Here is a 27,575-nt window from a genome sequence, read left to right as displayed (position 1 = left end):
CATCCAAGGGATACAGGGATGGTTCAACACATGCAAATCAATCAATGTAATACACTACATCAATAGAGCCAAGGACAAAAACCATATGATTATCTTCACAGACGCAGAAAAAGTATTCAACAAAATCCAACACACATTTATGATAAAAACCCTACAAAAAATTGGAATAGATGGTCTCTACCTCAAACTGATAGAAGCCATCTATGAAAAACCAACAGCCAATATCATACTAAATGGTCAAAAACTGAAATCTTTCACACCAAAATCAGGAACAAGACAAGGATGTCCACTATCACCACTCTTGTTCAATATAGTTCTGGAAACATTAGCCATGGCAATTAGACAAGAGAAAGAAAGAAAAGGAATAAAGATAGGAAATGAAGAAGTCAAATTGTCATTATTTGCAGATGACATGATACTCTATATAGAAGACCCCAAGAACTCCACCAAAAGTCTTCTAGACTTAATAACCAAATTCAGTCAAGTAGCTGGTTACAAGGTTAACACACAACAATCAATAGCTTTCCTCTACATGAATAACAGACTCACTGAGAGAGAAATAGGGCAAATAATTCCTTTCACAATAGCATCCAAAAAACTGAAATACTTAGGAATCATCCTAACAAAAGAAATCAAAGACCTCTTCTCTGAAAACTATAGCACGCTGAAAGAGAGATTGAAGATGACATCAGAAAATGGACAGACATCCCCTGCTCCTGGGTAGGAAGAATTAATATAGTGAAAATGGGCATACTTCCAAACTGCTCTATAGATTCAATGCAATTCCAATTGAGATCCCAGCAGCATACTTCATGGACCTTGAGAAAACAATCCAAAAATCCATTTGTGACAAGAGGAGACTCAGAATAGCAAAAGCAATTCTAGGTAACAGAGACATGGCAGAGGGTATCACAATCCCCAGTCTGCAACTATACTACAAAGCTACTGTGATAAAAGCAGCATGGTACTGGCAAAAAACAGACCTGAGGACCAGTGGAACAGATTAGAAGATGCAGACACAACACCAGACACACTCAGCCATCTCTTCTTCAATAAAGGAGCCAAACACCCTCACTGGAGGAGAGATAGCCTCTTTAATAAATGGTGCTGGAAAAATTGGGCTTCAACTTGCCAAAGATTAAAACTAGACCTATATCTCTTGCCATGCACTAAACTAAAATGGATTAAAGATCTAAATATTAAAATAGAAATGCTGAACTGGCTGGAACAGAGGTTAGGTAGAACTCTTGAAGACATCAGTGTAGGAAAAGATTTTCTGAACAAAACCTCAGTTGCCCGTGAACTAGCACAAACAATCAACAAGTGGGATCTCTTCTTATTAAAAAGCTTCTGCACAGCAAGAGAAGCCACCAGCAGTGTGAAGAGACAACCCACAATGTGGGAAAAAAATCTTCACCTGCTTTTCCTCAGAGAAAGGTCTACTATCTCGAATCTATAAAGAACTTAAAAAGATCAGACCTCCCAAATTTAATGACCTAATCAGTAAATGGGCATCTGAAATTAACCGGCATTTCTCAGACCAAGAAGTAGAAGCAGTAAATAAATACATGAAAAAATGTTCAACATCACTGGTCATTCGAGAGATGCAAATGAAAACAACTCTGAGATTCCACCTCACTCCAGAAAGAATGGCTGCTATCATGAAATCAACCAATAACAAATGCTGGTGGAGCTGTAGGGAAAGAATATCCCTGCTGCACTGCTGGTGGGAGTGTAGACTGGTGTAACCACTGTAGAAATCAGTATGGAGATACTTCAAAGGACTAGGAATGGAAGTCCCATTTGACCCCACTATTCCACTGCTGGGTATCTTCCCCAAAGAATTAAAAGAATCATACCACAGTGATATATGTGCACCCATGTTCATAGCAGCACAATTTGTAATAGCTAAAACTTGGAAGCAGCCCAATTGCCCATCAACTGGAGACTGGATAAAGAAAATGTGATGTTTCTTTTTTATAAAATGGAGTACTACTCAGCCATCAAAAATGAGAAATTAGAGACATTTATAGCTAAATGGATGCACATTGAGGGGATACTCTTAAGTGAAATAAATAGGACACACATGTATAAATACCCAATAGTTTCTCTGGTGTGAGAAACTGAAAGTGTAAATAAGGACTAAAATGTATAATAGATAATGTGTAATAGGAAGAAAAGGGGCAAAGGGGAAGGGGAAGTGGGAGGGGTAGGGGAAAGGAAAGAAGGGAATGTAATTAATATGAGAGAATGGAAAAATGGAAACAAAATCTTTGTAAATAGGGAAGAATGGAGGGTCTGAAGGCAGGGCTGGGCAAAGGTGAAAAATAAGAACCAAGAGAGATTATGTAAAGGTGCAAATTTCCAATGATGAATCTCATTATATTGTATACTTAAAATGTACCAATGTTTAGAATGAATAATCGATAATGCAAAATAGGAAGAAAAGGTCCAAAGGGGAAGGGGTAGTGGGAGGGGCAAGGGAAAGGAAAGAAGGGAAAAGAAAAATGATGAGAAATGGGAAAAATGGAAATAAAGTCTTTGTAAATAGGGAAGGGAGAGACAGGAATGGGGAAAAAATAAGAACCAAGATGCATCATGTAAAGGTACAAGTTCCCAATGAGAAATGTAAATGTGTTGTATATCTACAATGGGCCAATAAAAGAATTTAAGGAAAAAAAAAGAAAATATAAAATTGTCAAATATTGGGAATGAATTACACAAAGCTATTTCTAATACACTTATTATTTTTTTCTTTTTTTCTGGCACTGGGGATGGAACCCAGAATCCTGTGTGTGTTAGGCAAGTGCTCTAGTGCTGATCTACACCCTCAGCCTTTAAAATAATCTTTGATATAGGGTCTCACTAAGTTGCCCAGGGTGGCTTTGAACCTGTGACCCACCTCCTCCAATTAGCTAAGATTACAGGCAGCCACCACCACACCCAGTCCTATAACCAGTTAATTTTATAGTGAATAAAGTGCAGTCATTTAAAATCAAGACCAGAAGCTCTTTCATTAGAATATTTCTCCCTTGGGAGCTGATACCACATCTTTATTTTATATTCCCTGTACTTAAGATAGACCGAAGAATAAAGGATCTCTATAAATATTTGAGGAGTGGATAAATGAATAGAAAGGGCTGTATATAGTACTTTTCTCATCCTGCTTTTTAGGCTAAGTATTATAAATAAGATCTATCCTGGTCTTTGAAGTAGCTTCTTAGGCATATGGGATTAGCAAAATTACTTTCACCCAACTGTAATCAGCTCCCCAGCACACTGACATGGGGAGGAGGGTGGTGTTGCTCTGTCTGCTGTGTTCTGACCTTTAATGATGTTTCCACCCAAGCTTTTCAGGATGGAAAAATAACAGAGAGCTGAGAGGAAGAGAGGAACACGAGGGGGTCTATTATTCCATTAAAAGCTATTGTGAAAAATGAGACACTAACTTCACCGTTCGGTTTGCACAGGATTGTTGTACAATCTGGACTTGCTCTAAACGTGCTTTGTTCCTTCCAAAGAAAATCAGATGGTGGCTGATGTTTTCCTTTGGATGCTGCTGCCCACACCTGCAAAAAAACAATTTGTTAGTGACACATGCCACTGGGGTTCAACATAGCTCTGTAAATGTCCGACTTTGTCTTTCTGAACAGATGAAGTTTAAAGACAGGGTCTCATCCTGTTGCCCAGCTTCACTCCAAATGCCTGAGCTCAAGCAGTCCTCCTGCCTAAGCCTCCTGAGTAGCTGGGGCTACAAGTGTGTGCCACCATGCCCAACTTCAGATGAGGTTTTAAAATATAAAGACTATAATATATACTGCCAAGCCATGTAACACCAAACATCTACTGTAAATGATTTAAGAGACAGTAAAAGAAAAATGGAGGACCCTCTAGCATCAACAATTCCCTGTTCTGAGCAAATAACCCTTTTGCTTGTCTTCTAAGAACATGCTTGTTTAATTTTAGAAACTCAGGAATTCTGTTTAAATAATTAAATGATAAAAACAAAAGATATTATACATGAAATGGAAGAATGCTGTGGGAATTTAGCTGTGGATATTAATTTACATCCAGAAGATAGACTGAGTGGCACAATTCATCACCACCACCAGCAGCAGCATCGAGATCACATTTTATGGACAGATGGAGTGATGAAGAGGGCCATGAGAGAATCACTGGCTGACAGTGTGGGGTTTGTTCTCTACAGCATTAGCTCCCAGGGTTTACATCTCATACTCACTGTTACTGTGGAGCTGGCCCGCATTATGACATTTGGAAGGAATCGGTACAGAGAAACTGCTTGTCCTTCCACGTTTTGTTGGAGAATATGATTTCCAATCCTCACTTCTTTGTCAAGGGAAGAATTAATGAGCTTCACAAACAAACCCTTGACATTCACTTCAGCTATCTGAATGTCTCCAAGAGAACTAGAAAACAAAACACAAAGATTGTGAAGTGATTGGCATGTGTTTGGCTCATTTTAAGAATTAAATAATAAATATACCTTGGAAATTGTCCCTAAACCATATATTCTGTTAAAGAAGTTTAAATAGAAATCATGTACTTTGTAACCTAAGACAAATGGCTCGACTTCCTAGTTCAGTCTCTTTACTGGTGCAATAAAGTTGTCTATTTCATATAAAATAAGGAAAATCTAAAAGGAGTTTATGTATCAGGATATAAATGCCCAAATGAAAGTATAACTATAATGTTTTAAATTTCTACTGTCCAACATAAGCTTATTTAGTTTACTTCTGAGAAAATGTGAAGGTGACTAGTACCTACATGTTGAAAAGAATTTTAATTCTTATGCAAGCATAAAATGATGATTTTTACTTTCTAACTTGTGTTGAGAGCTTAGTATGTTCCAGGGATCTGGCTAATCATTTGTACTGGGGTTTTTCAGAGTGTGGTTCACAACCCATTTGTAGGACATGAAATCACTTTGGTGGGTTAGGACCACCATCTTAAAAATAAAGTATATCTATACCAGTAATATTAGCCAATATTACTTATGTATCAAGCAACTGAAAAAATATATCTACATCCCTCTATTTTTTTATTCATTAAGTTTACTGGCACATTTTAGGTGTACATTATGATTGCATTCATAGGGAATTTGTACCTGCACATGATATATCTTGGTTATTTTTTTCTATTCCCCTTCCCTCCCTTGAACCCCTCTACCTCTCCCTATATACAAAGGCTGTTTCCATTATTTTCTTCTTTTATTATATTTTTCTTTCCCTTCTTTCCTGTCCCCACCCCACCCCTTGACCAAAGTGTATAATAGATATTGTGAAATAGGAAGAAAATGTTCCCAAAAAAGTACATCCCTCTATTTTTATCTCTTCTTGCATTTCTATTTCTCTACAATTTCTTATCTACAGTTGCAAAATCCAAAAAGCTCTGAGCCTCCACCCAATTTTTAAAAACATATTTGAAGGAAAACATGACCCCAGACCAAAGAGAGGATATTTATAGTCTTTGTTCATGGTTTGTGTGAATATTCATATGCTTTTCTGAGGAAAGATTGTTTGATTTTTGATATTTCTGTAAATCTGATGAACATTGTATAATATGTGTTCTAGGCAATGTATTAACTTCCTAAAATCCCCAAGTACTAAACTTGCAACTATATAATTCCTTAAATATTTTGGTGAAAGCACTGTGGATTTGTAGTAATTCATTAAATTGTCACAACAACATATATATTTATATTTTTTTATAGAAGGTCATGTTTATATATTTCTTATTTCTATCTATTTCTTATTAAAGGTCACATTTTAAAACTGTGAGGAGCACAGTATTATCTCATTTAGTTCTCATAAAAATCAACTGAGAGAGCCACTATTTTCAGTTTCATTCTATAGATAAAGAGAACAGGTGCAGAGAGGCTGATTCCCATGTCCAAGGTCACTAAAAATAATGTTAGTATTTGTCGTTTCACCTCACTCAACTAGCAATATCTCAAAGAGATTTCAACCAGTCATCCAACTTTTCAACTTGTTTAAAACCCTGTACATACTCTGGTTGGTTTGGAACAGCTAGAAACACACACACACACAGAGGTGGACTGCTGCTACAAAAATATTAGTGATCTCTACCACACCAGGGCCCTTCCTGACAGCCTTCATGATTGGCAGCAAGCCGTCTTCTTCATGAGCTGAGCCAGCACCTTCTGGAACACCCAGAACCATGTCAAATCCCTGTCCCACACCTCTTTTTTCATTCTCAGCCGACCACCTCACTAAAAGACTGGTTCTCACTAAGAGAACTGCATTTTCTGCTTCCCACTTATGAACAGGTTCACCTACATGCACACCTTTTTCCAGTTCCAGCCCCTTTTGTTTCAGTGGAAGAGGGAACCTTCCTCCCATCCAAAAGGGGCCCTCTGGTTACCACTGCCTCTTGCTGCTATAGCCTTTCAGTCAATTCATCATCCTGCCTTTATCCTTTACCTTCAACATCTTCTCCTGACTGCCCTGTTCTCTCACATATGGATGTATCCTCAAAGATTACCACCTCAGAAAAGAAAACAAGCAATCATCCATGAACTTATACCTCAGACTGCCATTGCAACCCAATCTTTGTTACCAACTCGATTTTTATTCACTCCTTAGCCCCTACCACCAATGTCTGCTATAGACGCAGATGACCAGTGCCCTTCATAGTTGGTGCACTGAGTGGTAGCTCTTCAGTCCTTGTCTATGTCTCTGCAGTATTTGCTTATGGCAGATATACCCTATTTTTGAAACTACCTCTTTCTTGTTTTTCCTCCATCAGACTAATTGCTCCTTTTCAGATTTCTCTTCCTTTACCCATCGCTCAGATGCTGACCTTAGGATTCTATTCTCAGGCTTTATTCTCAACATTCTTCATAGATATGACATTGCCCATGAACAGTGCTTCAATAGCCATCATTACCCCCAGTGATCAGGAGAGGAAAATCTATTACCTGGGCTTTTCTGCTGAATTTCAGACTTGTACAAACAACAGGTCACAAGACCCCAAAGGAACTTCTGAAATCATCATTCTGCCTGTTGTGAGTCTGCTCCTGAAGTGGAAAACTATTCCAGTGCATTACACCATTCTTGGTGCTCTCCATGCTGGAAGCTTTCATGGCTTTCCTCTCCTGTATCCTTCTTGCTTTGTCTATGACCAAGTCCTGTGGATTGCATGTCTTTAGTTTCTTCTGTGTGCATCAGCTTCTCTCCATGTGAATGGCTGCTGTCTCCATTAGGCTTTTCATCATTTCATCATTTCATCATTTCCGCAGCATCCTAACTGGTTTCTCCAGTTGCCTGCTCTGGTCCATTCTCCATTTTGTTTCCAGAGAAGTCTTTGTACAATCTAAATTTGACATCACCACTTCCCTGCTGGGAATCCTCAAATGCTTTACGGCTTCTTTCCAGGGAAAAGTACAGAAACCAGGCCCTAGTAGTCTGTCAGCCTCTTTAATCTCCTTTCCCTACTTCCTACCTCATGTTTAAACTGAAATCACAAAGAATTCCTTGCAAGAGCGTAAGTCATGCTGCTGCAAAATTTACAAACTGTCTTTGCAGATGCGGTCCCTTCATCTTGTTCTCCGTATCCTTACCCACATGCAAATTTTAGACTTCTTTGTTTCAGTAGTAACCAGGATGCAAATGGTATCTCATTATTTTAATTTATTTTCCCCTGATTACAGTGCAGTTGAATAAACTACTTTTTGGTCACCTTGTTTTCCTCGTTTGTGAATTTCCTTTTCATATTATTATTTTGCTCACTTTTCTATCAGTGGTTTTATATTTTTATGATTGATGTATTGTAGGTGACCCCAGGGTCCCTGGCCCCCTGCTGGGGCACCACCTGTGACTAGATCACCCAGCCAGACTTGCTCCTGGCCCCAGAGCCACTACTTTGTTCCTCCCTGAGCCAGGGGCGAACAAGGATGAAACAGAGACATAGAGTCAGCTCAACATGTAGGCCACAAGAGGACTCTTGGCTCCAGCAGGCAGAGGAACCCCAAGCCTTTGGCTCCTCTTGTCTTTATTCACCCAAACACGGGCACAAGCAGTCAAAGTAACACGAGACTCATCTGCTTTCCACTGTCCATCAGTACATTCCCGGTAAGCAACTTAACCTCAGCTGTCTTAAGTTTTCCCTAATAGGCAATCACCCCTGAGCGCAGCCTCTCCTTTGTGCTCCCAGAGGAGGAGAATTAGGGCCTAATTCTACAATGTATAGTATTTATAGGATAGTATTTAATGTATGCACACATATTCTACAAGGAGAAGCTTTTTAAAAATTTCATCAGTGATGTCTTTTATGATATAGTTTAAACTAAAATTTTTACTGTGATGAAATTTATCAATCTTTCTCTTACAATTTCTACTTTTGTGTTTTATATAAGAACTCTCTGTATTCTTCTGGTTTTGGGGTGGGGAGTAGTATTGGGGGATGAATGCAGGGTCTTTGCACTCAGCTATCTCTCTAACCCCCTTTTTATTTGACAAAGGGTCCTGCTAACCCCTAAATTACCCACACTGGGCTCAAATTTGCAATCTTCCTGCCTAGTCTCCTGGCGTGAGGGATAATAGGCATATTTTACCATGTCTGGCTTCTTTCCCTACCCTTATGTCATATTTTCTTCTAAATATCTCAAGGATAGGCTTCTCATACCCTTAATTTGTATATGTATCATCTGTCACCCATCTATTGATTGATCTAGCTTATCTATTTATCTATCTATATCTCAGATATGCCTCCACCTATAATGGAGTTACCACCTCCTGATAAACTTATTATAAATTGAAAATAGCATAAGTTAAAAATGCACATAATACACTTAACCTACTGAACATCCTAGCTTAGCAACACAGTGCACTGCAGAGCTGCAGCTATTTGTCTTCATGATAATGTGGCTGCCTGGAGCTGCCACTCACTGCTGCTCCCCAGAATCAGAGGAGTGTTAGATGGTACACTGCTGGCCCAGATGAAGGTCAAAATTCAAAGTATGATTGTTATTAAATGTGTATTATTTTTACACCATTGCAAAGTAGAAAATTTTTAAGTTAGACCATTTTAAGGGACTGTATATGTATTTGTGCACATATGTGTGTATATGTATATGTATTTGTGGGCATATGTGTGTTTTTCATAGAGGAAGCTAATTTTCCCAGGTATGTTTATTAAATTGTCCATAATCTCCCTACTAATATTTTTTTTGGTGGTACTGTGGATTGAACCCAGGGTTTCATGCATGCTGGTCAGATGTTCTACCACTAAATTGTATCCCCAGCCGTTTTTTTTTTTTTTTAAATTTTGAGGCGAGGTCTCCCTGAGATTCCCAGGCTGGCTTCTAACTTGCAATCCTTCTACCTTAACCTCCTAAATGGCAGGGATTATATGTGTTTGCCACCAATCCCAGTTCTCTGCTGATTTTTAATGCCATTTTTGTTATGCACCAAGTTTCTGAATATTTTAATATTTCCTTAATCTTTTCTGTTAATTTAGCTGTATATCCGATGCCCATTCCAAGTGGTTTTAAATTTGTATGGTTTTATATAAATTGGGTACATTTGTTGGGTACGTCTTTCCTTATTTATTTTTTTGGTACTCTGTTAGTTGCTTTTCAATGCTGCTCCTTTGTAACACACAGAATGGCTGTTCAAGGGGCCCATTCCTCATCCCTGAATTCTGTGAATGTTTTATGATAAATGGAAAAAAGACTCTGCAGATAAAATTAAAGTTATGGATTTTAAGATAGAAAGATTACCCTGACCCATTCAAATAGTCCTAATCTAATCAAACAAATGTTTAAAATTAGAGAATTGACTCCAGCTGGAATCTGCCGAGACCTGTAGCAGAAGGACTGAATGCACTAGGGCCCATGTGCAAAGACTTGGGAGAGACTTTTGGGAGCTCAAGTGACTCCACGCAGGCAAGCAGCAGGGAAATGGGGCCCTAGTCCTAAAACCACAAAAAACTGAATTTGGCCAACATCCTCAAAGTCCTTGAAAGCAGATTCCCCCCAGAGTCTTCAGATAAGTGCTCAGCTGTCTGACACATTGAATTTGACCTTGTGAAACTTAGAAGAAATCAGCTGAGCCAACCCACACTTATGTACGACTTACAAAACTGTAACAATGAATGGGTGGTATTGATCTTATTTTAAATTGCTGAGTTAGTGTCAATTTTTTATGGCAGCAAAAGAAAACTAATGCATACTACTCATGCTTTTAGAAGGGGTGTGTCAGAAATGTTACTTTGTTGGCCTGTAGTTTTAGTCTTTGATGTTCTCACTGGAAATTTATTCCAGTGTTTCTATTTTTCATTTGATAAACCTGCTGCCAATATTTTTGCTGTTTCATTGATAAAAATTCTCCCTTTTTCTTTTAATATTTTCTTCATGTCTTCTGTTTTAGAAGTTTTTTCTACCATGTACCTAGTTTGTTTGGATTTTTATCGTGTTATGAGTTGGGAGTGCTTCTTGAATATTTAGCTTAATGTCTTTCATGAATCTAGGAATAGACTGCTGTGGATGAAAATTCCATCCATACTGTTTGATTTCACACTTCCTCCTCCATTAGTAACTACAATTATAAGTAGTTAGATTTTTAAAATCTTGCCCTGTTTGTTATGCTTGTAATCTCCTTGCTAACTATGATTCAGTCAGGATATTTTCTTCTGAGAAGTTCTAGGGCAATAATTGTCTCTCGCTATATCAAATGTACAATTATACCTATCTACTGAAATGGTAACTTCTGTTATTAGAGTCTTTATTTCTAGAACTTGCTCGGATGTTTTTATTTTTAGACTACAGGTCTAGGTCCAAATTTTCACCTTGCCATTTAATTCTTTGAATATTTTAGTCATTTTTTAAAAAAATCCTCATCAGATTACCATAATATCAGCATCTTCTACACCTATTTCTAGTGTTTCCTTTTGGTCTTGGTTTTTGGTTAACTTTTGTCTTCTATACACATTGTTACTTTTGATTATGTGTCTAGTATCGTAGATTTTTTTAAAAAACTGCAGCAATAATTTAAGGCTCTGTATAATGTTTTCTCATTACAGAGATGATTTTTTTTCTTTTACCTCCAGCAGGCATTTAAGTTGAAAAAAAATCACTTTAATTCAATCAGCGTATGAAATGCTTTTTGACAGTATGCTGGTTTGTCTTGAATACAGCCTTGCTATCGGATGTATGCTTTGACCTTCAGACTGAAAAGTGGGGGTGTTTATCAGTGACCCTCCTTTTTGACAGGTCCTGCATGTCAAGTTTTATTCACCAGGTCCAGATCCTATAATCCCGCCTAACTGTTTGATTAATTTACCACCTCTTTGCTGCTGCTTTCAAACTGGTAACTCTTTTGAGGAGAAAAGCAACTCCAAATATTTGACCATCACTCCTGGTTCTTTTCTTAGAAGAGGAATTATGAGAATCTATGGACTGGCTAGGTATATGTTACCAAATTCCCTTCAAAATAGTGATCTCCCATCACCCACCCAGTGCACTGTGTGAGAATGCCTGTCTCATAGAGGTTCACTTTTGAACAATTTATATAGCCTTTTTTCTTTTTTTGTGTTATCATTATGGTTCTTACCAAATTATGGATGTAACATTTTAAATATCTTCGATATCCCTGGAATTCCACTATGACATCTTCACCTAACTGTTCTGCTCTTACTGAATCTTCTGTTGGATGTTTCAGGTTTTTTTTACAGAAAACATTTTTGTTTTTTAAACTTTGTTTCTTTCCACAGAGATGATCACTATTTATTTTTTGTTTTTAAACAGATAATACCCTAGAATAGCCTGGCTATACCTTTCTTGTCACTGCCTGTTTTGAATACTGATTGTTGCTTTTCAAAAATTTTTGATTAGTTAAGTGAACTGCTTATCCATTTACCTTTTTTTTCTTTTTTCTTTATGCACATAAGTAGCATAAATTTGCTTTTCTAAAGGAATACAAAACATTGACCATATCAGGGCATTTCATTTTCCTTCCTTTTTGATATAAACCTAAAGCTACAGGAAAACACTTCACACAATACATGGAAATTCACAAATGGAAGCTGTTAATTTTGTATCGCACAGCCTTTAGTAGTTATCTTTCTCTCTTCCCTGCAAGCCCTTTCATTTATCTTTAGCAGAGGAGCAACTCTGTTTATAATTTGTGATTGGCTAACAGTGGAGAGTGATGTTCCAATCATCCTATCAGTAGCCTTGACACAGACTTGATTTATAAAGAGTTTGAAAAGACAGAAGGCTATGTCGTTTGTTTTTTTTAAAATCACTTTCCATTATGTATTTAAGCACTGATTTATTTACTTCTTGGGTTTTCCTTAATTGTTCCATGCTATTTATCTGCTTTCTAGTTTCTGTTACTCTGCAATTTGATAAAATTATCTTTAAAGCTACAGTTCTTCCAACCTGTATCTAATTAATATCTTCTAAAAAGTGTGGTGTTTGTGTGTGTAGTGTCTGTGGGTGGTAGCATTGGCTGCTGATGGGGTGCAGCATTTGGGATTCCTTAAGTTTTTAAAGTACAAATGTGGAAAGACTCAGGGAACTTGATTTAGCTCACTGGTAATACTGGTATAAGAGAAGAGCTGAAAGTTGTAGTGGTAGGTTTTTAATGAAATAGATAAATCTGTACACCACTACCACCATGTTCTAAATCATTCAAAGGAAAAATAAATGGCCTGAATCTGGATAAGAACTCCTTGGGAATATGAGATTTGCAAACTCAGTGGTCATTTTGACAAGAGGTGATCATGTGGTTATCATTATCTTGGTAAGACTTGTCTGAGTCCAGAATTTTCCACCATTCTGACTCTAGACTTGGAGAACTCAGATTTTCTTGGGATTATAGATTCAGGATGGATGGGAAGGTAGTCTTCTTAATATACTTTAATCACTTCTGAGGCATCAAGAACTAAACTTGAGGGCCAGGGATTTAGCTCAGTGGTTCCAGCGTCTGCCTTGCAAGCGCAAGGTCCCAAGTTCAATCCCTGGTACCAAAAAAAAAGAAAAGAAAAGAAAAAAGAAAATAGAACTAAACTTGAAGCCAAGGTAAGGTCTTGGATATAGAGAGTGCATATACATAACTGGGGAAAATTCTAATAACATCTCTACCTCATTTACTGTTTGCCATCAAGCCTCCCTTTTCCCCTGTCTACTGGCAGATATGAAACAGATCCTGAGAGATGGTGGGTGGCTTCTATTTTTGGTCAAGAGAGAATAATGGGAAATCCTACCTAAAAACAACAAAAGTCCTGTAGTAAATATATGCAACAATGTTTCTGAAGCTATTAGACATTGATCAATGAAAATGAAAAATCAATGAAAAATAGCGATGCCTTTGAGGGAACAAATGTAATGAGTCTAAAGTTTTTTCCAAATTATTTCTTGAGAGAATTTCTAGGTTTGCAACACAAGAAGGGGGTATTGGAAAAAGTCTAATGGATTATCTGACTTGAGGAGGTATTGCTGATACCCGGGAAGACCAATGTGGCTAACAGGCAAAGTACTGGATGGGATTGCTGCACAAAAAGAGAGGTCTGGAAATGTTCAGCCTCCTTTGAGTACTGAGCAGAGGATTGATCAGCACATGCATTTGAGGAAATTCTCCAAGACCGGAGAAAAAACCATTTGAAATGATTAGAAGGAACAGGGCTGCCATAGGGTCAGGAAGAGGCTTGGCTCTCACCAGGTAAAGTGAATAACTTCATAATTCCTGGGGCACTGATCAGTACTTGAAGGAGTCTTGCCTCAGTAGGGGAGGGATAATTATCCCTAGACTAGCCTTTGCCGTGCTTCCACCTAACATTTTTAAAGAAAGTCTCCAAAAGTTAAAACTATATCTGAGTAACGTAATTATGCCCTAGAACACAGCTCAGGAATTTTATAGGAATATAAAAATATTACCGCTTCCAAACAAGGTAAAATTCTATTTTCTTTTAAGAACTTTTTCTCTGTGTTTCTTTTTGGATAGAGTTTGTTACTATGTCTTTGTATCAGTTAGGCTTCATTAGCCAAACAGAGTCTACGGACATACCCTAAACATGCTCAATCTCATTTTTAGAGCAATAGAACCAATAAAAAATATAAAAATATAAAAAATATAAAATATAAATATAAAAAATATAAAAAATATATGTATAGTTGGCAAGGGAATTTATTAGGTAGAGTTACAGGATCAGAGGCAGAAGAATCCACAATGGTCATCTGCCTGCTGAAGAGCAAGAGAATCCAGTAGCTGCTCAGCCCAAGAAGATGGAAGCTACACAGCAAGAAAGAAAGAGATATACTATGCTAAACAGTAAAAAGAAAGCTGTAGTAGTTTATTAATATTAGGTCAAATAGACTCCAGAGCAAAGAATATTGTCAGGGATAAAGTCATTTCATAAGGATACAAAGATCAATTCATAGGGAAGATATAGTTAGGATTCTTAAATGTTTTTGGGGCCTCATAACAAAGCTTTAAAACACATGAAACAAAACTGAATTGCAAGGAAGAAATCAACAATGGTAGCATATTTTAATATCCCCTCTCAATAACTGATAGAAGTAGAAAGAAGAAAAGCAAAAAGACTCCATCAACCAGCATGACATTTATGAAGTACATCAGTCAACAGCAGCAGAATATGCATTCTTTTCAAGTATATTATGAGCTTTTACCAAAAAAATCAATATCCTGAATATAAAAAAAATTCAACAAATTTAAAAGGATTCAAGTTATATTCTTTGAATATATGGAATTTAACCAGAAATCAATTACAAGGAGATATTTGCAAAATCATTGGGACTAGAAAATCTGAAAAATATTTGAGAACTTATTTAATAACACTTCCAAATTACTCAAGGATCAAAGAGGAAATTCAAAGGGAAATGTGAAAGTACTTTGAACTGAGTGAAAAATGAAAACATTTAAAAGCTGGTGGAATGTGAATAAGCAATACTTGGAAATTTTATAACATGAAAATTATTAGAAGAAAAAATGGTGTCAGAATGAAAGAAGAAGAGAGGAGAGGAGAGGGGAGGGGAGGAGAGGAGACCCAAAGTAGGCAAAAGAAGAAAAAAGAGAAGAATATGGGTCAGAATGGCAATCAATGAAATAGAAGGCAGAAACAAAATAGAGGAAATCAATGAAACCAAACATTGGTTCTTTGGGAAACTCAATACAATTATTAAATCTTTAGTAAGACAAATCAAGAAAAGGAGAAGACACAAAGGACTATATCAAGAATGAAAAAGGTAACACTGATACAGGTTCCACAGGGGGTAAAATGATATTAAGAGAGCAATTTAATGCCAATAAAATTTGGCAACTTAGATAAAAAGGATGAATTCCTTGAAAGACACAAAGCACGCAAGTTCATTCAAAAATGAAGCCATAAACAGAATAGCCTAATACCTATTTCAAAATAGCATTTGTATTTTTTTAAAAAAACTTTCCCATAAAAAAGAAAATCTAGATTCAGATAGCTTCACTCGTCAAGTCTGTAAAACATGTAAGGAAAAGCTAATATTACTTGTATGCAAACTCTTCTAGAAAAAAGAGGAGGAGAGAATATATTTTGTATTACTCCATGAAGTGAGCATTACTTTAACAGTAAAGCAGACAAATACATTATACGAAAAGAAAATACAGAGCAATATTTTTACAAACTTAGAAAAGCTTGAAACAAAATTTTAGCAAATTGAATTCAACAATATATTAAAAGAATATACATTACCCAAATAAGGTTTATTCTAAGAATGCAGAGTTAGTTGCTTTAAGATTGGAAAAGAAAAATCATAATCTTTATAATAGATGCACAAAAAATATTTGACAAAAATCCAACATCCATGTATAATGCTCATTGTCATAGATTAAAAGTTCTGGATCACGGTTGTATCATTTCATTGTTCAAAATATTCTCATTGTTTCCCATTGCCCAAAGTGAGTTCCATATTCTTCCATCTGACATTCAAGGCTCGCTGTGATCTCTCCTCTACCCTGTTATACCTCCTCATGCACTGTTTAACAGAGCCACATTGCATAACAATTTCTTGGTACTTGTTCCTTTGCTTTTCTGCCTCACCCATTTTGCTCTTGTTTTGCTCTAGGCAAATGGTCCTGAACATTGGCTGTGCATTAAAATCACCATAGGATTACAAAAACAAATAAGTAATAGATGCCCAATTCTACCACCAGACATTCTGATTCAGTGTCAGGTAGGATCAGGACATTAAAGTATTCTCCCTTCCATGATTCTATTGGCTACTGAAACCGATGGTCTAGATAGTTTCAGTTTCCAAATTTGCATATCCCAAGCTCACTTGCCCTTCAGAGCCTACTCTAAACAGTCACTCCTTCACAAAATCTTCCCAGGTCACTGCAGGCAGAAAGCAAGCTCTCTGAATGTTGTGGTATCTTATTCTCCTCTCAAGCCTCACCTGTAGGTCTTCACGGACCTGACTGTATGTTCTTAATATCATATTTATAGATCTTTAAAAAATTTTGCTCTGAATAGTTTATAATTTTAAACATGGTAGGTACTGAGTGAATCATTTTTTTTAAATTTGATTTTATTGGTATATTTTAGGTATACAATATAATGACATTCATCATTGGAAATTTGCACCTTTGCATAATCTCTCTTTGTTCTTACTTTTCCCCCTTCACCTGCCCTCCGTTCAACCCCTCCATCCCTCCCTATTTACAAAGCTGAGTGAATAATTTGATGAAGTGTTTTGAGACAGTGGAGCAAACATATAGGTCTTCTTGATTACCAGTTAAATGGCAGTAGGGCATGAGTGATAAGTTTTAGGGGCATGGCACAAGAGAAAACATTTTTCTTTATATATGACACTTTACCAACAACTTTTTTAGCTCTCTAGCATCTATGTCAACATGTGTTTATTACTAACATTTCAATCTATTGTTCATGTAATAAATACAGAAGGTTTAAGTACATGACTAGACAACTTTCTTCCTGATCAATTCTTTTTGCCACAGATGCAACAGTAATAAAAGATCAATGAGATAAAAATTTATACCCCTTGTTCTGCTTTGAACTCAAGAGCCTATTAGAAGAAAAAGAGTATTAAGTCCATTTGAATGATTCACCAACAATAAGAAAGGCTCTTGAATATTTGAACTGGCTCTATTTGTAGAGATTATGTAGCACTGTTTCCTCTGGCAATTTTGAAGAATTAACATTTTTGTTTAGTTCTCTAGCAACTTATATCAATTTCCTTTAATTGCTCAGAACATTAAACAGTTATATTTTAACAAAATGCATAGGATTTAAGATGAAATAGATCTAACAACAGATCAGAACTCCGCTTTCTGTTAACTTACTGGTCCAACCCCAGTAGAAGATATTAAATAATTCAAATAGAGTGTTTACCTGGATATAGATTTACCAGCTTCTTCAAGAATTGTAGAGAAGTGTTTGTAAGGATCCTTGGCATAGACTGAGCTTGAAGTAAGTTTCTTGGAATCACCAAACAAAGACAGGAAATAATCCTCTCCGTCTCCAGCCACAGGTAACTCAGGGTCAAGGGTCTGATTCTTTGAAAGTAACAAGCAGCTGTTTCCTTTCAAAGAAATTAAAAAGGGAAGAAAACAAGAGATGGCAATAAATAAGCAAACATGAAAAGAACCCCGAGCCATTCTCTTTACTCCCTGCTTCTACAAAACTGTATTTCTTTGTATATTTTACTGTCACTGTCAAACTCAGTGAGAAGCCTTAATGAAAGCCTATAAAATAACCAGTGAGTATTTTTAGTGACATCACCAATTCTTAGAGATTATTCACATATCTAAACTATCAATTATATTATTAACATAATGAGTATTAAGTGATCATTTAGTTGTCATACTTGTGACTGTTTAGTATTATTCACATAATGACTAAGTGATTAGTTGTGCTGTAATATCAATTATATTATTAACAAAATCACTAGTTAAGCCATTATTTAGTAGTTTTTGAGTAGGCAAAATATTTCAGTCTACCAAATTTGGGAATTTTATATGCAATATAGCCTTATTGTATATAACACTTATTTATTCCTCGAATTATGATCCATAAATGAAAGCTTTCTCTATCAACTAAAATATGTACTTTATTAGGAAGATAAAGTAAGGTTTAATTAGATTCTAGTAGCCTTGAGAAGTTTTCTACTTTGAAATTTTCACTATTCAGATCAAATTACAAAATAGGCTTCATGATTTTGCACATAAAACCATGCTGAATGAGTGCAGTAATGTGGCAGCCAAGAGTGGCAGCCAAGAGCGGATGCCAGAGATGCAACATGGTGCATCATGGTGCATCATGGATGGAGAAAGATCTGCAATTGTGTCCCAGCTTTACTACTCACCAGGCCAGATGACTTAGACTTCCCATGTTTCAGTTTCCCTGAGCGTAAAATAAGGATAATGCTACCTTGTGGAAGGGGACATGAGGACGGAGATAACACAGGTAAGTGTTTAGCACAGTATTTAGCATTTAGCTGTTACTCAAAACATGACAGCTAAAAATTTTGAAAGGATTGAGACAATCTAGACTTTGCTTTAGGTTCTTACATCTTTGTCAAAGGCAAAGCAAGGTGAAGGATTTAAAGGAGTAAAAAAATCATTTCTTTTTCGTGTGTGTGTGTGTGTGTGTGTGTGGTTGTTTTGGTGCTGGGGATTGAATCCAGAACCTTAAGCATGCTAAGGTACATGTTCTATCACTGAGCTACACCCTCAGCTTATAGTTATTAAAAAGACTCCTCAAAGAAACACTTAGAATTGAATTAGTTTGTTTCCAGTCAAGCAAATTTCTACTTAATCCTTAAATCCCTTTCAGGAAGGATAATGTATGGGTTCCTTGTAACAGCTCATTCTGAATGATACAAGTCTTATAGTTCCAAAGGAAAAGAAAGATTAATTTTTTTCTTCCAGTTTTTCTTTCATCTAGAACAACAGAGGGGATGAATGAACCAAGCGGAAAAAGTCTCAGTGGGCCCAGGCATCTATCTATAGAAGTAGAATCTACACTAACTGAAGAAGATGACATCTCAATGTATCTCTCTCCTTGCAAAGGGAAGCCATGGAATTTTGCTTATTGCATACTATTAAGAGTTTTTACAGTTTAATTCACATACAGTACTAATGCTATGAATATCTATACATATATTTCCATATATATCATATATACACATATATGTACATATATATATATATATATATATATATATATGATGGGAAATCTTCCCTTCCTAAGTCTAAAATTTGTATTGCATTTTTAAGAATTTAAGAATATGGATTCTGGTTATTGCTAAAAGTCAGTATAAACCTAGAAGATTTTTTGAAAGATTTATCTTAGTCATACAAACGTGAAACATAGGGAATATGACCATAATGGCAGCAAGATAAAACTGGTATGACACTATGTTAAAGATTTAAGACAATGCCAGAAACAAAGTGAAATATAGATGAGAAGCAGCCAGACTATAAATATCCACAAAATGGTAGAAGAAATGGAGCCATCAGATACTCATGGGAGTGTTTATGGTACCAGGGTGAAACATGTCAGTTGATTGCTAATTGAAATATAGCTTTCAAATCTAGACAATTCTAAAAGAAAATGTTTACAGGTATGCTAAGATTCACAAATAATTTTTATCAAGTACTTATAATGTGCTAGATTATATGCTAGGCCATCTTTATATTTATCTTACCTAACTCTAATAATATCCTGTGAATGGGGATTAATCCCCCATTCTGTGACCATGGAAAAGGGGACCCGTGCCTTATACTGTAGAAGGTAAAAAAACAATTGATTCTGTGTTTCCAGGGACAATGCTGTTTCCTGTAAATCATGGAAATTCCCTAAACCTGGTGAAGAACAGACACCCTAAACTGTGGGGATTGCTGAGTGCCTTGCTGAAAAATCAGAACTTTTCTTCTTGAAATCAGAGTACTATTCACGTTTTCCTCTCCTTTAAGTTCTCTTTATTGCTTTTTTCTCTCTGCCATTTTATTACCTACTTTATATTTCTGTTCTTTCTTATTTATCTATTTCTTACTTGAGCTATAAGTCTCCTAAAGATACCAAGTATTCAAGATGTTGCTTAATCCTTCTGGCAGCCTTCAGAGGAATGTCCATTAATGCTCTTCCCTGGAAACTTTAATTCTCCAGTAACTGTAGAGCATGTTAGCAGTCAGTCCACAAAAAGTCATAACTCCACACATATTAATCATGGTTTAATATCTTTGAAAATATGTTTTTATAAGGCCTCAATTTAAGACTCTAGGTCTAGTGTCAATGATGGCCATAGGAAAGTTCCTCTGCACATGGCATTTGAGAAATTAGCATTACTGCAGACAAATAATAAAACGCCATTCTGGCTGTGAGGCACATGAAGAATTTATTCAAATGCATGCTTTAAAAACAGTCTAAGTATTTGATATGTATTTTACTCACCAAGACTGTTGTCTGTTCGGGAAGAGCTCATAACCATAGATTTTAAAGCCAGTGGTGCCACCGTGGATACAGTTGCTCTGCTAACCTGAGGACTAGACGGATAGTAGCCAAGAGACAGTTCAGAGGATAATGATTGTGACAATGGCAGTGTTGTGGTGTGCGAGTCTGTCTTCAGGGAGAAAAAATGTACTGAAGATTGATTTCTCATTGGAGAAGCTCTGAGTTTGTCTTTCCTGCATACACAATGAGAATAAACAAAATAAGAAAGTCAAAGTGGCCATGAATAAACAGAGCACAGGCTGTCATTCTTGCCAGAGTCCTGCTCAGCAAGGGCATTATGCTCCTAACGCAAGTGCAAGAACGTCTAACATTTCTAGATTTAACAATCCGAATAATGCACTTTAGCATCACTTTATTACTTTCAATTTTTAGATTTAAAAACCAATAACTTATTATTGTAGACAGCTTTAAAAACATGTAAAAATAGTAAAAAGAAAATAGCAATCACATAATGCCATCAGGCAGAGATTTTACCATTTCCTTATAGGTTTTCATTTTTTATTCAAAGCTGAGGCTCTATAAACCATTATACTTCAATTTATCACTTATTATATTTCTTCTTACCATTAACATGAAAAGACCATAATTCCTATTTAACATACTATAGTTTATTATACCCTTTTTATTTCTTATTGCTGCTTTACTAATTTTTCTATATGAAAACGATTCTGTAGTTAAAATATCTTCTTTCAAATATACAGTGTGTGTGTGTGTGTGTGTCTACTGGACAGAATGGCAGAAAAGAGAGAGAAGAATAACACTTTTCAGGTGCCACTGTAGTAAGTGAATTATACTAAGAGCAAGTAGTTTTCCTGTTTTGTAAATATAAAAGCACTTGTTAATGCTCATACAATCATTTGAACAAGGTATTATGCAGTACAATTATGTTACAAGTTAATATTCTCATGATATGGCTCATGAGAATGTTTATGAGGACTCCACTTTATATGGCACATTGATACTTTTACCAGTTCTTCAAAACAATTTGTGGGTGTGTAAATGTGTGTGTATATGTGTATGTATTTAATGTTCAAATTGTGAACAGTGTCCAGAGGTCCCAAACCCTTCATCACTGAAAAACAAGCAAATGGTGAGTTCAATTATCCTGCCTTCTGGGGGCTGCATATCTATCCACTTAAGTCAGGAGTAAAATATTTTTCATTTGTGGATCATCTCTGTTTTGATCTATTTTCCATGGCACCTAGAAAGTTTTTGTGTTAGGCTGTAGTTGGGTTTGTTTTTGTTTAGTTTCCATGGTGGATGAGGGTCTGCAGCTTCCTTGTTTGCCATGTTGCTGATGTCATGCTCACTGTGTTTACCAAGAGCTATTTGTAATCATTTTAGTTCTCATTGTGGAAGTTCCTGCATTAGAAATTTTATAGCTGGAGAGCTTTCTACTCAAAATGAGACTCCTCTAAATATATCTCTCAAAAGGCATAGCCAAATCTTATGCAGATTTTTAATAAAATTAAATGACAATGGCTTTGAAAGCTGCATTTTTACCAGCTAAGTGCTTAGGTTGGGCACCCGCCATTCAGCTGCTAACTCCCAGCATTCAGATTTGCCAGAAAACTCTAACCCTTGAAGACACGCTCTTGAGTATGCTGTGAAGAGAGTGGGAAAGAGACTACGGAGACAGACTGTAGAATTACAAACATTTCATCTCTGTCCAGCCTGACATAGGATCATGTGACGACTTCTCCCTCTCACTGTCTAGAACAAGAAGGGAAAGTGCTTTTCTCTTTCAACATTCCTTACATCTGGGTTTCATTACACACGGGCTGTATCTTTTCAGCATACTCTTTTTGTAAGCTCTCATTTTTTTCTCCTTCAGTAAAACAGCATTTCCAAATAAACTTAATTTCACAAAAGTTTCCCAAATAAGCCTCATAAGCGTTACAGTTAGAGAAATCTGCCACAGGGACACAGGGTGTTTTTATTTTGTGGTTGAATAAGAGCTTTCTGATGTCTGAACACATCTTGGGAAACAATAACATTTCAGGAAAGAGACACAAGTGATACAGCCCATTGTCTGAATTGCCCACTCAGCTACCTTTGGGAAAGGATTTTTCTTAGTGCTAAGTTAGCTTTTCCTTTAGCACAAGGAATTTTCTAAGCCCCTTCTTGATATTTTTCTCCCTCTGTAATAGGCACTAAACTAGGAGCAATTACAAAAGCTCAATCCCAGCATTTCAAGGTTACTGTTCAAGATTCTGATAAAAATCATTTCTCACTTCTAAAATCAAATATTAAAAAACAGGCTTGTAGCTAGATGTGGTGGCACAGTACTGTAATGTTAGCTATTCAGGAGGGGCCAAGTCAGGACAACCACAAGTTTGAGGCCAACCTGGGTAATTTAGTAAGACCTTATGTTATATAACATTAAAAATTACTGGGAGTGTAGCTCAGTGTTAGAGCACTTGCTTGTATCCCCAGTACCACAACAAACAAAATGAGCAAACAAATAACAAAAAACAGATACAGACTGAACAGTAACCACAGGAAATCTAGCACCAAAGAAACAAATAGCTTTAAATTATGTATACTCAATAACAAAATCCATGTTTTACAAAACATTGGAAAACCAGTCCCAATGCTTTAGTTGACAGAATGATATATATTCTTAGTAAAAACAGAGCTATAATTTTATATAACATCCTTTATCGATATTTCCAAAACCCAAATTCTAGTAATCTTTTTGTCCCCATGTTAGTCAAGTAGTTGTAAAGAAGTTACATGCCAAAGGCCTTAACATACTGAATGGGAACTCTGGAATCTCACCCAGGTCTTACATGGTGAAGATCTGTCCAGGTGGGTTTTCCTATTACTCAATGACAGGCCCATGGTTGAGGAAATAGATATATGTGACAATTCATTATTTTTAGAAAATCTGTGGGATCTGTTCTAGTTTTAATTACTTCATAGGTAATTAGTAATTTCTTTTTTTTTTTAAATGAGGTTAAGTACTCCATCATTATCCCTACAGGACTCAGAGACCCTGCTCTCCCCATTTGTGCCATTCTTACTGCTCTGGTGTTTCCTTTTTATTTTCCTGCTTGTGAACTTCACCCTTGAGGGCCTCTGAAACTTCCTGGATGTCTTGTGCATCTTTCATCTTGGCTAAAACAGAAGTCTCTTTTTTCTTTCCTAGAAAAACAGATCATGATAGCAATGAATAGAACTGAATTCAAGGCAGAATTTGTTTTTAAGGTGACCTCACCTGTTAATCCAGCTATCTTCAGTTTACCAGATTTAATATTTTCTTTACCACAATAGTGCCAGAAATGGAATTTTCATGTGGATACGTAACTACTGACATGGCTAGTACTTATGTTGGTTGAGGACGTGAGACAAAGCATAGTGAAGGTGTGTAGCATTCTCTGGAAGCATCTCAGAGTGGGGACAGTGGCCAGCAAAGTGACCTTTGTGATGGTCACTTTTACATTGACAACACTGCCTCTTAGAACACTATGAGGTAACGTCTCCATAGTTAAAATGTTCCAGTCTCTGAACAATTACTGGGTTGATGCTGCTTCTGCCTTGCATTTCACAGACATTAAATAAGGTATCTCACTTTTAGCAGAACCTTATCTCCCACTAGACAGACTTTGACACTGAAGTCTTTAATATCCCATTGTGGATTTTTGAATGTCAAGCAGTATAGAACTATTGAGGAAATTTATCACAACTCCTTCCTCTTTCTCTACTCTCTTCACCTGTGCTCTCCTTCCTCTTTCTTTTTGTTCCTTTGGACAAATGCTTTGAAGTGATGAAAACAGGTAGGCACCAGAAATTTAAAAAAACATATAAATTTAAGGCAAAAAGGAGACTGTTAACTGAAATAGTAAAATTAAATCCAGAAAACCTAAATTCTTCTAGTTATACCAGCAGCATAACTTAGAAGAAATCACTTAATTTAATTTCTACCCTATATAAAAGCCCTACACTTAATATTTCATGATTATGATGGTATAAGAATAAAATTAACAGACATGAAATATATGATTCTACAGAGTAATAAGATGTATTAATCATGATGATTACTGGATGAGTGCATTCATCTAATAATTGTCTAATGAGCATCTACTATGTACCAGGAGCAAGCTAGGACCCATGAATTAATAAAGCTTGATTAAAGAATAATGAAAATGTATCTTCCACTCTAGATTTGAAAATGGCTTTTATTCAGAATAATAAGAAATATTTAAGTACAAAGGATAATGAATAAAGCAGTTTTAATGAGTTGAAAGTCCAGAGGTATATTACACAATAAGACAGTTAAACCATAGGAAAGTAAAATTTAACTCTATTTTCCCTGTTTTGGAGATCAAGCACAATTACTTATCAGCACTACGAGCCCATTATACAAAATTATCATGAGGAGACTTATGAGCTCTACCTAGTTTGGGAAAAGAATTAAACAATGGTTTTATCATTTCTTGCCACTATCGCAGTTTCCCTACCATAACAGTCTGGATAGCTTCTTAGCTGTTAAAAAATCTCTGTTAAAAACTACACATCTAGTTAAAAACTACACATACTAGCATGAATTTATTATGTCCTCACTTGTTTTATCAGACACCTCATTCATATTTTCCTGCATAATTTGGGGGAAAAATTTGGTCAATAGAGAAAAACTTATGACAGCTTAAATTTGTGGATGTTTCAATGTCCCTTCTCCATACGCAGTATTTTCCTTTCCTCAAATTATTCCATATATGCAGCAAAAACCAATTTCCCCTTTGTTGCTACTCAAACTAACCCAGTGGTTTTCAACTGAAGACAAATTGAATCACAGGGAGAATTTTGTAAATATCAGTGGACATTGACATTAGCCATAAACATTGGGGTGGGGTGCTAGTGGCAGGAGACAGAAATGCTAGACTCTGCCATCTGGCAGGTAATACTACTTGGTAAAGAGTTTTCCTACATGCCACTTGACTTGCCAGACTTTCATACGGGTGGAAAATAGATTATAATCATCTGAGTCTAAAGTCTAGCTCCATATTACATGTAAATACGGAATATTCTATATGTTTTAATATATACCAAATTTTCCAGGAAATAAGTACTCATTATTTAAATGGAAGGAGAATTGCATATTGATTTGCTCAGACTTTTTTTCTAAGAGTTGCTTATCAGTTTGGAAAATGACATCAATAACAATACCACGTGGTATTGATAAAACTTACTGGAGTTGTTGATACAACTTACTGGACATAGGTGATAACAGTAATAAAAATGTCAACAACAGCAACAAAACCAACCTGAATCTGAGGAATCCCCTAATTTGCATATAATAAAGTGACAGAAGAGCATGTTAACTAATGGACTAAGAGATTTCAGACACAACTTTTGGTCAGGAATGGTGGCACACACCTGCTATCCCAGTACTTGGGAGGCTGAGGCAGGAGGATCATCCCAGGTTTGAGGCCAGCCTGGGTTACATAACGAGTTCAAGTCCAGCTGGAACTATAGCAAGACCCTGTCTCTTCCCCCCAAACAACACAACTTTTGCAATTTTTTGGCAAAACATATACTAGCGCAAACTATAAAAATATATAAGGTATTAGAAATTTAAGCACACTAGATATTTAATGAAATATTTGCAGTGCTATATATTACAAATGTATTTTTTTAAACAGCACTTATCTTTTAGAGATATACATTAAATAAACCTTTGTAGGTGAAATGGCTTCAAGTTAATACAAGGGCAGAAAGCATACAGGGATATAGTTGAGAAAGATGGCCCTGACTTGTAATTGTTGACACTGTAATAGGACATGGAAATCTATTACATATCATGGCTCGTTTTTACTGTGAATGTTTGAGATTATCTATAGTGCAGAGGTTAAAAGAGGGAGGACTGATTCGGGATGCACAGACTTCATCACTGTGGCTGTGCTAGCTCAGGAAGGAGCCAGGCCAAGGCCGAGCTGAGAGGGAAATGCAAACCCAGTGCTTACACAGGGTGGAGGCCATGGCACAGGTTCCTTTCTGACAACTCCAATGATGGGAATCTCCCCACTTTCCAAGGGAGCGAATGAAAATACAGAGAAGAAATGTCCCTTCCAATGGATTTGGCCAGAAAGTGGGAGAGCCAGGATTTAGTCTCATTTATTTGTGATAAAGACACCTTCACTATAGTTGCTGTTTCTATTTTAATTCTTGTCTAATATCTTCCTGATTCCTTTTGTGGTTATTGTCTAAAAAGTCATCCACTCCTGAACCAGCTTTATCCTGGTCTTTTTCTCTTTTCTGGTTTCAGAATATTCTTTCTCCCAGCTTTCTGGCCCTGTGCCAGTTCTCTTTGGCATATTTCCCTCTTCGGAGAATATCACACTTTTACATGGGGAACTGAAAACCCAGAAGATTAGATAAAGGTTAAAATAGGAAGATGAAAACTGAGTTTCTTGACATAACCTTTTCACCTTGATTAAAAAATTAAAAGTGGCAAAATTTTATATTCTGCAATTTTTAAAAACAGGCAAAATATTACATATACACAATTTTGAAACAACACAAAGAGCTGGCTTTGTACATTCTAGCCCCGTCTCCACATATGGAGAACATTTGCACCGCAGGAGATTTTTATTAAACAGGGACTATAAATAAAATGCCTTGCATGAATGAAGGCTGTATATAGAAAGGGAATTTTCCTTCCCTCTCCAGCCATGGGTAATGTGCAATTGAGTAATTTGCAGTTAAGGATTACAATATAAAACATTATGACATGTTCCATTTTGTAAGATTCAAAGAGTTTAGAATAAAGTTTTAGGAATATCATTTCATATCTGTACTTCCATAAAGATAATCTAAATTCCCATTATAAAGTATCTGTGTGTTAAAAAACTTATAGGTCAATCTATTTCCATCACACAGATCTACATGGAAATAACTTAGCCCCCAATACTGATGCTATTATTTTATCTTGAACTCAGGGTCAAATTAAGGGCCTAGTGGAGGTGTTCAAAGAGAGGCTCAAAGACCATTTGTTGGAAGTTTCAAGTTTCAGAGAGTTGTCAGGGGCCTTCCCCATCACAAAATTCTGGTGCAAAACAACA

General features: G+C 36.3%; 1 protein-coding gene across 7 annotated transcripts in view; it reads right to left on the bottom strand.

Annotated features, from left to right (window-relative positions):
* Lmntd1 (lamin tail domain containing 1) overlaps positions 1–27,575 on the bottom strand; it is a 349,980-nt gene that overhangs the window by 215,628 nt on the left and 106,777 nt on the right. For 6 of the 7 annotated variants that reach the window (XR_015452323.1, XR_015452321.1, XR_015452320.1 and 3 more), the window contains 5 exons: positions 23,538–23,658; positions 20,452–20,684; positions 17,389–17,578; positions 4,241–4,427; positions 3,450–3,569 (listed from right to left, as the gene is read on the bottom strand). Coding sequence is in view for 1 of the 7 variants with exons in the window: in XM_087213992.1 (XP_087070118.1) it covers positions 3,450–3,569; positions 4,241–4,427; positions 17,389–17,578; positions 20,452–20,684; positions 23,538–23,658 (851 nt within the window). In the remaining 6 variants the exon portion in view is untranslated. Of the gene's footprint in view, positions 1–3,449; positions 3,570–4,240; positions 4,428–17,388; positions 17,579–20,451; positions 20,685–22,014; positions 23,518–23,537; positions 23,659–27,575 lie in introns of those variants that run through there. The other variant, XR_015452324.1, reaches the window with a different exon arrangement.

Source organism: Heterocephalus glaber, unplaced genomic scaffold, assembly GCF_053883595.1.
Source record: "Heterocephalus glaber isolate CG9 unplaced genomic scaffold, H.glaber_assembly_v1.0 deba00001444, whole genome shotgun sequence".
NCBI lineage: Eukaryota > Metazoa > Chordata > Mammalia > Rodentia > Bathyergidae > Heterocephalus > Heterocephalus glaber.
Note: the sequence above shows the minus strand (reverse complement) of the source record. Positions and strands in the feature narration are given on the sequence as shown.